The following is a 12412-nucleotide window of genomic DNA, read 5'->3' on the forward strand; positions in this document are numbered from 1 at the left end:
GTTCTCTTCAAGTTCTCTTCAAAGAAAGATTGAACTCGTTTGTTTTTCTGAATACGTAACCTATGTAATAATATAGATTGTAAACATTTTAAAACATTTTTACATTGATATCGTCAGGTTGTCGCAGCAATTCGTGAGTTTGTACAAGCCATCCATGTGTACAAGAAGTCAGATAACATTCGCGAAGAGGATAGGATGTCGTTACTGAAGTTACAAGTGAAGATGTGTGAAACTGAGGAGCTGCGTTCTCTGCTGGTGTTATTGTTGAGGCATTACAACCCGAACTATCACACAAAACAATATTTACAGGTCATTTTACTTATTAAGTAGCTATTAATTGCTTATGATAGTGATCGTTGATATATTATTTTATTTCTAGAGTTAATAAAATATTAGGTGTTCGCGTACTGCTGCATTTCTCACTCAGAAAATTCGTGAAATCAGGGGTTAATGTGGGCGTATATTCTGGAGATTTTAACCATACTTACACATAATATTAACATTTCTTTCAAAACTAATACTTTTCCTGACCTTTGGCGGCATGCCTTGATTCGTCCTCTGCAAAAAAATGACATACCATGCAATTTTTCGGACCTAAGACCAATTAGTATACTTCCATGTCCTTCAAAAATTGTGCATAAGCAATTGATGAGTTACGTAGAGACTCAAAATATACTACCGGATCACCAATCCTGTTTCAGGAGACAGCGAAGCACAACTACGGCCCTAATTGATGTAGTATATTAGCAGCGCAAGAGGAAAAAAAGTAACAATTTTAATACTTCTTGGTTTTTTCACGTGCTATTGAAACTAAATATAAATCTCCTACATTCCAAGCTAGCCTACTCTGGTTTTAGTGAAAATAGTATTAAGTGGTTTGAAAGTTATCTCACTAATAGAACACAGACGGTCTCAGTGATAAATGAGCAGGGTAACATAAACTTTTCCGAAAGTGCCAATATAACGAGGGGAGTTCCCCAATGCTCTATTTTGGGGCCCCTTATTGTTATTCTATACATTGCTGACATAATTAAAGAAATTAAACACTGCAATTATCAGATTTACGCTGATGATATACAGCTTTATTTTTCTTTTCTGCCACACGAAGCCCAACAGGCAAAATATATTATAAATGCTAAACTTAATGAAATATTAAGGTGGTCTAAAAAAACTCATTGATTTTAAACCCGGATATAACAAAATTTATGATCTTCGGCAATTGTAACGGCTTAGAATTAATTAATGAGTACAATATACGACTACTAATTAATGATAAGCATATCGAACTAATAATGGATGTATCTTAGGGATACATCCATTATTTTTTTGGATTTGAGAAGCATATAAATAAAGTGATCTCCAACAGTTTTTATAGATCGAAAGTTTTGTACCAAATTAGACCATTTATAACCACCGATTTGCGCATACGTCTTTGTGAAGCTCTTGTTCTATCCAAATTTAACTATACCGATACAGAGTGTGGTCCGAGGTTGCTTGTCAGATAAAGAAATGAGTATAAAATGCATGTGCTCGTTTTTACTGGGATATACCGGCCCGACAACACATTTCGCCATACCTCAAAGAGGCAAATATTTTAAATATGGATGCTCGTAGACGACTTCATTTAGCCACGCTTCTTTTTAGTATTATTATGACAAAAACGCCAAAATATTTCCCTATATAATAAATTGGAATGGCTAGGTCAGCGCGACCAGTTAAATTTTGAAACAAGGTCCGCTTTCAATGTTCTGTCAGTCCCACTCCATCATTCCCCCTCTTTTAGAGAAAGTTTTAGGTACAGTGCCACCAAGTGCTGGAATGATATACCACCACCGTTTCGCAGACTGTTGGAACTTTCCGGAAAAAAGTTAAAAACCTTATTCTTATGTCTATTTGAATTATTAATTATCTGCTCATAAATTGTGTGCATAAGTCTTATATTATTAGATATATCTATTATTATTACTATACGTAATGGGATCGAACTTTTTGTTTGTTTCTATTGCTAATATGTTTGAAATTGCTATTATTTTAATATTTATTTATCTATATTCTGAAGAGTAGTACCATGTTACAAACTATCATCTTTAAAAAAAAATTAATGGAACAAAAAATATTATTTAACAATGGACATTGGGTCACAAGGGGCCCACTGAAAATCAGCGCTGTGTTGGTATTATACCAACGCAGCGTGATGCTGAGTCAGTTACTTTTGATAGCAATAACTGCTACACAGTACTTTTAAACTAAGATAATCACTATAATATTGTACATATATATATATTTTTTTATTGTTGTATTTTTTTAATGTTATTAGTTCTTAGTTACTTTTTTTTACCTCTGTAAGTCTTTTTTATTTGTATTATTCCACGTGGTTTGTGTTTGTTATTAATAGAGTTTTCATTCATTCATTCATCTATACTTCGAGGTCCCTGAGTCGTATCGGTTTGGGAAAACTGCAGCGGGAAATTGACTCCACAAAGTGTCAATGAAGTTCCTCGCAAAAACGTGTGGTGGTCGAATGTCAACATGTTACGGGTGGAATTTCGCATGAGTCGCATACTCATCGACTAAATAAAGCTATTACTGTTGAACGCCCGCCCACAGGTGAAAACAGTAAAAACTCCATGGGATGCCGAATTTGCGCCTTATATAGTCGCAGATGGTGGCTTAAAGTGAAGTACTGCCCTGCTACTGCTACTAGCCCTATTGAGCAAGCTTTTCAGAGGCCAGAGGTCTTCTCTTCCACGTGACCACGGAACCATATATCGACGCCGAGTATCGGCTTACAGGGAGTAGCAGTTGCGGAAGTGATCAAATGATGGGGCTAAATTAGACAAAATTTTGCATTACAAGACTCAAGATTTCGAGTTATTTCCGGTGCTCGTCGATGTTATCCCGGGAGATGTTGGCACGGCCGGTGTAAGAAGCACCACTGTAGTTTTGTTAAAAATGAAGCAGTCATCCGCTTAGAGGCAGTTTAAACATGCGCCATTTTGGTTAGTTTCGGCCCACTCTAAAAGACCCATACGATTTCCGCTTTTTTGTGGAATTATAGCAATAAATCCATCTTTCGTTCTGTCACCTGTAGCTATTGCACACCAAATTTGACGTCCGCGTCAAATATTCAAAGATATTTATTTTATCCGTAGGACACTTAAGTGCCATTTGGGTATGTCAATAAAAAATCGAAACTTACATCACATGAGTTTACCTATTGCAGTTCATGGCAAAACTTAATGTCAACTGGGAAAAGAACTGCAATGAAAATATTTACACAATTTTACATTTCTACAATAGGCTAAAATTACAATTTTTGTTGGTTGAATATTGTGAAATGCATCGAGTGAAGCGCTTCGTTCTTTGCGCTCAAATTCCTTGAACTTTTCGCGCGTCGCGTAGTATTCGGGCGATTACGAATGGTTATCGCGGTACTGTCGCGTATCAAAATGTTTTAATAAGCGGAATTTTTTAATTTTTATCAAATGGTACTCGCAGAATAACAGACATAGGTGTGCGTAATAGTTGAACACGGTGACTGCTTATATGTAATTAAGTACACAAGCACATAATGAATAAGTGTAGCCACAGTAAAAAAAAAATAGCCTCGGAGTCACCTGTGCCAGCAGATGCGCGGCAACTTCACAGCGAACAAGGCATTTGGAATGGTTCACTATAATAACTATTCAATACTTACCCTACTTATAAAATTTTGCTTATTAAGTATTAAATTAATAATAATGCAGTATTGTGTATAAGAAGAAAATACCTTGTTGATATAAATATTATTACGTATATGAAACATAATTATAATGATTATTACATACTGCACGTGGGAATGTTTCTTGTTACAGGACCTTGTCATCACAAATCATATCTTGTTGCTGTTATTGGACAATGTTATGAAGGTCTCGGACTACAAAGGCACCGGCACCATGGCTGACCATTTAATGCAGTTAGTACCTACTACATGATATTTCTTTAGAATAATCTAATCATATGAATTAGTACTCACAAACGATAAGTATAAGTTGACGACATTGTTAGATTTTATTAAGCCTTCTTAGAAACAGAGAAAGAACTCCTATTTTACAATTTTATTAATATAAAAAATACACACAAATTGGACTAATTATATTTCCTCATATATTTATATTTTTTTTATAGTAAACTATCATCAGTTGAGCTATTCTATTCTATACGTGCACTGGGTATATTGGGGCGTAACCCCAATATTCGGACCATATCGGAGATCACCATCCTAAATAAAGGCTGCGTCGGCAAGTGTATTTATATCAACACAGAAAGTCAGGCGGCTCTGTTCGCTATAGATTCCAAAAGAAAAGTCTCAAAGCTTGTAGACAACTGTCGGACTATACTGAATACTCTGGGAGGAATAAACACAGTTACACTTCGATGGGTTCCAAGACATGCAGGGATCGAAGGCAATTAATACTCCGACGAACTTGAAAGAATTGGTGCAATTTGGCCTTGAACCCTTCTGTGGTGTCCCAAGGAGTCTTGTTAAATCAACCCTTGATAAATCATGTTCGCATCAGTGCATTAAACACTGGGCAACGCTCCGGATTTAACCCATTCCAAAACCCTCATCCAATTCAACAAAAATGCTGTGCATGAGGCACTAGGGCTAAGTAGCGAAAACTTACGCTTTCTAACCAGAACATTAACGGGTCACTGCAGATTAAACAAACACCTCTCAATCTTATGTCTCTGAGATTGCAGAGGGTGTAGATTCTAGTGTAATAGTGCAGATGAAACCCCGTTACACATTCTCTCTAAATATGGTCCTTTAATCCGTAAGCTCACTGCAAAAGATATAATAAGATTCATGAAAAGTATCAATCTTAGCAGTTGGCTATAGTTAGTTAACAGTGGCTATCACAATAGATCACATTGGTCGCAGTGAAACAGGGCTGCACTGAACTGGATCTAAGCCACTTTACAAACCATAACGCCAATATTATAAAAAAATACCCCAAATTATTAAAGTTGAGCGGTGAATATGATGGTATATTGAACGAAGTAGATTCCGATGAATTACTTCATCATACTACCTGCCACAAACACCCGATACCATCCTCGGCAACGGAATGTGTGGCGCTTACGGAGTATGCGGTTCTCAAATTCCTCCATCCTGCTGGACACATAAGGCCAAGAAAGTAATGGTGATATTGCAGGAGAAAATGGGCGGTAATGATTAAGAATAATCAGTAATAGTGGCGGTAAACCATCAGATCAACTGCAGCCTAGTTTGATCTTTTGCTTAGCTGTTTTTCATATTCGTAGGCCACACTAAAAGTTTTGCGTATCTTAAAAAAACAACATGTTTATTGCTTTTCAAAATACTCTCCTTTACATTTTATACATTTTTGCATGCGACCGAACTATTTTTTAAAACTTCTACGTGCTGATTGAACGCTATCACTGCCTCTTCGGAATTGGTAAAAGTGAAACCTCTCGTCAAATCTTTAATTTTGGGGAAAACACAGGGTTCGGCTAGTTCGGGGCTATGTGCAGGATGGGTGACGAGCTGTACTTTTTCGGAAGCTAAAAATGACTTAGTTTTATTAGCTGTGTGTGAAGAAGCGTTGTCATTATGTAGGAGAACGCGGCTTTTTAGTCTTCTTTCGCGAACTTTGATGTGTGATAAAAAACAATTGACAAATGATTTCCCGCCAATTGTTTTTTTTATTACTAAGAATGCTGCAACTTTTCAAAAAATATAACATTCTGAATTTAAATAGTTCCGATTCCCTAGAAGTGCAAAACTTTTAGTGTGTCCCATGTACCTAAAAAAAAGTTTGCGTGTTCTTATGTTCGCAAGCAAGTAGTTATGCTTTTCTGTTATGATTTCACGTTTGTAGAAATAAACAATATTGTAATAAAGAAGGTATTAAATACAATCATTATACCGCATAATTTCTTTATATATCTTTAAATTATTTTTTATTTTATTTTATTTATTTGGAAAACCAACAGCTTTAAAAACTTAAACGATACTTAAGATAATTACAGAGAGCCAATTATAGGTTTCCACAATTAGTGCTAGAGTAGAAAAATTTAACTGACAACGTGAGCATATACAATTTGAAATTTCAATGTACATTATCTTTAAAGTTAAAGTTAATGTAACAACTTAAGAAGATGTAGGGCTATTAGTAAAGAATTTATTGGCTAAGGCACGTCTTACAGAGTCTACGCTTGAACAGAAGAGATCTAAATTATTATCACTACTTGACAGATTGTTGAAGCTATTACTTGCCAAGTAAAAGTATTTCTTTTATAGTTTAGGTTAGTGTGATGAAGTCTTAGTAAATCATGCTGTCGCAGTAATCTAACAGGGGTATTGAACTGAAGCTTAGCAAGAAGGTCTGGACAGTCAATTTGCCCTTGGGCTATTTTTAAAAGGAGAGTAATATCGGCTATTTCGCGACGATTTTTTAAAGGCAGGAAGTGATGTTTACTGCAAAGATTGAGGTAGTCATCAGAGCGGTATGTGACTTTCACACGATAACAAAGATGTTTGAGGAATTTCCTTTGAATATTTTCGATGCGGTTAACATACTTCAAGTATGATGGGTTCCAGACCTGAGAGGCGTTCTCTAGATTATTAAGGTCTGGACAGTCAATTTGCCCTTGGGCTATTTTTAAAAGGAGAGTAATATCGGCTATTTCGCGACGATTTTTTAAAGGCAGGAAGTGATGTTTACTGCAAAGATTGAGGTAGTCATCAGAGCGGTATGTGACTTTCACACGATAACAAAGATGTTTGAGGAATTGCCTTTGAATATTTTCGATGCGGTTAACATACTTCAAGTATGATGGGTTCCAGACCTGAGAGGCGTTCTCTAGATTGCTCCTGACAAATGAACAGTACAGAATTTTTAAAGTTTTGATAATTTTAAAGTCTTTTGAGTTACGTATGATGAAACCAAGAGCTCTAGAGGCTTCATTAACTATTGTATCAATTTGAATGTCAAAAAGTATCTTTGAATCATGGTGAACACCCAAATCTCGAATAACACAGCTTCGTTGAAGTTTAGTACAGACAGTTTAGATAGACATTACGTTTACGAGTGAATGTCAGAATGTTGCACTTAGACGCGTTCAATTCTAACTGATTTTGAAGGCAATAGTGTTCAAGGCGTTTCAAATCAGATTGCAAAGACAAAGCATCAGATAATTTTTATATATAAAATTTTTAATACAATTAAAAAAAAATATTGAAATTTATACAGTTTTCGTCCATTGGTCGTGGTTCAGTATACATAATATGATAGCTGAGGTATGATATAAATGTTCTATTAGACCAACTAACATCAGGGTGTCGAAAAAATTCACTCTTATAATTTTTCCCTACCAAGTATTTGTGTATTTCACCTTCATAAATGATTCATTAACTGTAAGCGGATCGCGTAACACTCTGCACTCTGGTATCAACAGGTTTGCAACACCTGAGATAATGTTCCAATACGGGCTACTGCTTGAAGACTATGAAAGTAATGGTGAGTTTGTGAATGACTGCATCTTCACCCTGATGCATCACGTGGGAGGTGATCTTGGCTGCTTGATCTCGCTCTTCCAACCCAACATATTGAAGACGTTCACCGCCATTTTTGAATCGGAATATAAAATTTGTGAGGTTAGTGATTCATAATATTATTAGTTGTATTATATATATTGACACACTTTTTACACAAATTATCTTGCCCCAAGTTAAGCATATATAGCCTGAGTTATGGGTTACAAGACAATGATATATTTAATACAATATACTTACTTAAACATGCATATATTCATATAAACATACATAAATACATTTAAACATCCATGAATCGGAAACAAACATCAATATTCATCATATAAATGCTTGCACCTACCGGGATTCGAACCCGGGACCTCTAGCTTAGTAGGTAGGATCGCTAACCACTCGGCTATACAGGTCGTCAAATATGAACTTTGTAAATTTTTCAAGTGGATCGGATGCAGCATTAATTGATTGTTGTAAAGTATTAATTTATAAGCTTTTAAACTGAATTTAACTGACGATTTGTAACCATTTTTGTAAGAAATTAACGTTTACATACATTTCAGGAATGGTCTGATCTCATCCAATATTCAATTAATACATTTGTTAAGAAACCGCTAAGCTCGAAACGTGCAGCTAGCTTTCGAATGCTCACAGGATGTGTTGATGATGATATTATTGTCAAAGATGTGTCCGAAGACGGCAAGGAAAAAGAAAATACATCTAAAAAGGACTTTAACGTAGAATCCGTCCCAGACGGGTAAGAATTTATATTGAATTGTGATTATTGACGTTATGTCCTGAGCTTATTTTTGTAAACAGATTAATCATAATCAGTAGATGCAATTTTTCTTGCGTAATTTAACCACCAATTGTGCATTCGTCGCTAGATGACCTTCGGTTGAATTCATAATATTCTGCTAAATACTGGCTAGAACGCGCTACAACTTCTCGTTTAGCGTTGATAGGAACTCATAGAAATATTGTTTTTTTTTTTCTAATTATCGTTTGATGTCGGGACTTTAATGCATGTTGTATTAAAGTAATAATAAATATTTATCTTTTATTACATAGTCTCAAACTTTTTCGTCTGTGTGTCGCATGTCGCGTGACGATCGGGCGGCGTCTATAGTTCGCATATTGGATGCAATTGCGTTCGGGTGAAAGAGTAGTTTTGAACCCCACACACTTGATAACGTATTTTTTTATTTTATGAAAATGTAAAGCATAATATATATACAGTTTTTTTCTATGCTGATATTAATACCTATGTTATTTTGTGAAAAAAAGTTTCACTTGCATCGTGGTTTCATAAAACCACACAATTGCTTTTTTTGTTAATCGCGTTGCTTATTGTCTTCTGTAAATATTTACTTATTAAATCAAGTAAGATATATAAATCAAAATATTTCTTACTGTCATTATTCGGATCTGGCACTTGAGCATTTAATGTAGATTTTTCTAGATAGAAATTATATTGTCTGACAGATAAATAATCTGCAACATGATTGATGCAACTTTATTTAAGTTGCAAGTGAGAAATTTCTCTATGATAATGATACCTATATCGCATTTTGCTTTCGATTCGATCGAATGCTTTTGGACAACAGTTAATAAATGTTGAATACACCTCCGAGCTTATGCTACGTTCGTAGAGCTAATAAGAGCACGTCATCAATTTTGTAAAGCTATTTTTCTGGTACGTCTCGTCGACAATAATAATAGAGTTAAATATTCTCTTCGCCATGATTGTAGATGGACAAATCGAGAGCTTGAATCGTTCAACTGGAAGTACCTACAGAGCACTAACTCATCAGATATAGTCGGTGAGATATTGAGACTGCTTAAAGAAGACGGAATCGTAAAATCACGAGAGTCCGTCATCAAACAATTACTGACACATGCCAAATTAGATAAAACAAAATTCGGGAAACTGACGAAGGACGAGTCGGGTCAGTGCTGCAAAGTTATGGATACAACAGATACAGAAGACGATAATGTTGGTAAATTGTGTGAACAGTTGAAACAGAACGGGAAAGCAAAATCCTTGGCTTGGGTTCAAAGCATTCTGCTTGAAACGTGTTTTGCCAAAATATACCTGGAAACGGTACAAGTTGAAGATATTTGTAGGGAAACTGACACCGTGTCTGCTGACGAATCATCGGATAAAAAGCCAAAAGAACTTCCTATTTTATCGCCGACGTCATACAACTGTCTTAGTAAGTATTAGAATATTGTTTTACTCTTTAATATAAGGTGGATAATGCAAATAAAAGAATTCTTCTTTGAGTTCAAATTCTCGCTTTGAGAAAATTCACTAGCTAATTAATTTATATCATTCTTACAGCAATTTTGACAATCGTGTAAATAAAATTATCGCCATAAAACAATTATAGAACTAATTGAGCAATTTATAACGACAGTGAGAAATGCTCGATCGCTTCATTGTGTGTCTTCAATCGCATTATTTATGTAGGGAACCGTAGAAGAACATTAAGTTCCGAAGAGCTGTTTGACCTAATTCAACACGCGACATACTTTAATATTATTATCATCACCTTCTGGATGTGTGGCGCTCATCCACAGTGCGGTTTTCAATGAATCGTTCTTCCACGTACAAGCAAACTCTGGAATGGGCTTCCTTGCGCGGTATTTAAGATAGATATGACGTTGTCGCATTCAAAATACACTCCTACAACAGTTCACTTTAAATCACTTAATATAATATTAAATTTCAAATATCAAATATTTATCTTTAAGTGACCGCAGAATTATCTAACAGAATGTCAAACGCTACCCTTTATCCCATTTCAATACAAAATAATTATTATAAAATGTTCATCTTTTATGGGTGCTTTTTGTTTTTCTGTATTTATTCCTTTCACCCTGTCATCAAACCATTCAACCGTCTTGGAGTAGCGAGAGTAACGAACAGCATTTTGTTTTTGTATAATATTAAGTTTATTTAATAAATGAAAATTAGTTTTTGTCATTGATAATGTTTAAAATCATTTATGATATTGCAGTGCTTAACAAGTCTGTGCCCCTGGTGCCATGGAACGGCGAGCAAGCAGCTATTTGCAAGGATGTCAAGTTTTTACAGTTGTTGTACCAGCTTGGATTTTATATGCCTGGAGAGACTGGCAAGATTTTCATTAGAATACCATATGTTTGGACACCTGAAACCCTCTACGAAGTTGCTAATCAATTATCACCTATTGATATATGCAAGTACTTTTTATTATGTGTTACGCATGACAGTATTTCTCCCCTCTATATTTCAAATTACAGTAGCATCCATACTTTTATTACTTTTCAACCTTTTATTCAAGTCGCTACACGCCATTGTGTAAATGTAAGTTTTACACAATGGCGTGTAGCGACTTGTCGGTTTGGTAATGTATTGGCGAGGACCTCCACCATTTATATTACCCAAAAAAAAATGTTTTATTAGTCACCTACCATTACGGAACATACTGATTAAGAGAACAATATTAAAAAATTATCCCACGAAGATAGCCAATCATTCTCAAATTTTGATAAAATTAACAGCGAAATTATAAAATCGCTAGGAAAACTTAGTAGCTTCTCCGGCCACTTTTCTGGACCTGCGTTACATCGCGCCCGTGACTCGTAAGATTCCTACTTTGGTATACTTTCAAATAGAGAGAATGATTATACCGATACACAGCTATAGTTTCTAATATTTTTTATGGAAGAAAAGGACAAACGAACGGACGGGTGATATTAAATGATCACCGCCGCAACAACACCAGAGGAATCACAAGAGCGTTGCAGTCCTTTTATAAAAGGTCTCTCAGTACTTAATCTGGCCATAACTACTGTTACAAATGAAAAACAGTAATAAAAGATTAAATCTAATATATAAAATTCTCGTGTCTCTCTCTCCGAAACGGCTTGACCGATTCCCATTAAATTTTGAGTGCATACCTACCTACCGACCTACCCAATAGGTCTGAGAATCGGACAACATCTATTTTTCATCGCCCTAAATGTTAAGGGTGGTCCAAGGATTTTTTTTTTTTAATTTTTTTGACATTTTTTTTTAATTTGTTTGATTATGAGTCAGCATTAAAAAATACAACAACTTCAAATTTTCACCCACCTACGATCAACAGCTACTTTTGTATCGCGATTTTAATATCGGCAATACAACGTTTGCTGGGTCAGCTAGTAAATTGTAAAAAATTTAAAAGTAAAAATATTCATTGTATCTTCCCATTTTCGCGCCAATCTGTGTTAAATATTCTAGTGATATTTAGAAGGAGTGTGACTTTAAAAACAACCGAAGTGTTGTTATAATAATAGGGGTTAAAGTATGAAATTTTTATTGTAATAGGTACTTCGAATAGACATAGAACCGTCATGGTTTGAGATTTTTGAGTGAAACTTTTTTCACATGCTACTTATGTAGTTCTTCTTTTAAAAAATGTGCAACATTCGATTATCGACTTTTAGTTATTATTTTTGCATTGAGCTTAGACAAGAAAGATATGAATACTTCGATTATTCGAGTGATTTCTGAATACGAGTTCCGACGCGGTACCAGCGCGGCAGAAACAGCTCGCAATATCAATGTTGCGTTTGGATTTTGAGTTTGAATTGAAAGAGATGGTGGATGCCGATCCAAACTTCCCAGGAATTAGCGGCATTGCTTAACGTTACCTTACCAACAATATTGACTCATTTGCGTCAAATCAATAAAATAAAAAAAATATGAAGAATGGGTGCCTCATGATTTGAGTCATCTGCGGAAAGAAACGCGTGTTGAAACTTTTGTTGACTTGTTAAATCGATACAGAAATGAAGGAATATTGGATCGAATTGTGACATGCAATGAAA

The 12412-nt window shown here is 35.2% G+C and overlaps 1 protein-coding gene and 1 long non-coding RNA gene across 2 annotated transcripts in view; both read left to right on the top strand.

Annotated features, from left to right (window-relative positions):
* Positions 1-12412, top strand: part of LOC126972898 (uncharacterized) — a 193056-nt gene that overhangs the window by 96552 nt on the left and 84092 nt on the right. The gene's annotated exons all lie outside the window — the stretch shown is intronic.
* LOC126972757 (protein timeless-like) overlaps positions 1-12412 on the top strand; it is a 30082-nt gene that overhangs the window by 2862 nt on the left and 14808 nt on the right. The window contains exons 5-10 of the mRNA XM_050819779.1: positions 118-309; positions 3855-3955; positions 7465-7663; positions 8116-8309; positions 9305-9768; positions 10576-10776. Of these exons, the coding sequence (XP_050675736.1) occupies positions 118-309; positions 3855-3955; positions 7465-7663; positions 8116-8309; positions 9305-9768; positions 10576-10776 (1351 nt within the window). The remainder of the gene's footprint in view (positions 1-117; positions 310-3854; positions 3956-7464; positions 7664-8115; positions 8310-9304; positions 9769-10575; positions 10777-12412) is intronic.

This window comes from Leptidea sinapis, chromosome 27, assembly GCF_905404315.1.
Source record: "Leptidea sinapis chromosome 27, ilLepSina1.1, whole genome shotgun sequence".
Lineage (NCBI taxonomy): Eukaryota > Metazoa > Arthropoda > Insecta > Lepidoptera > Pieridae > Leptidea > Leptidea sinapis.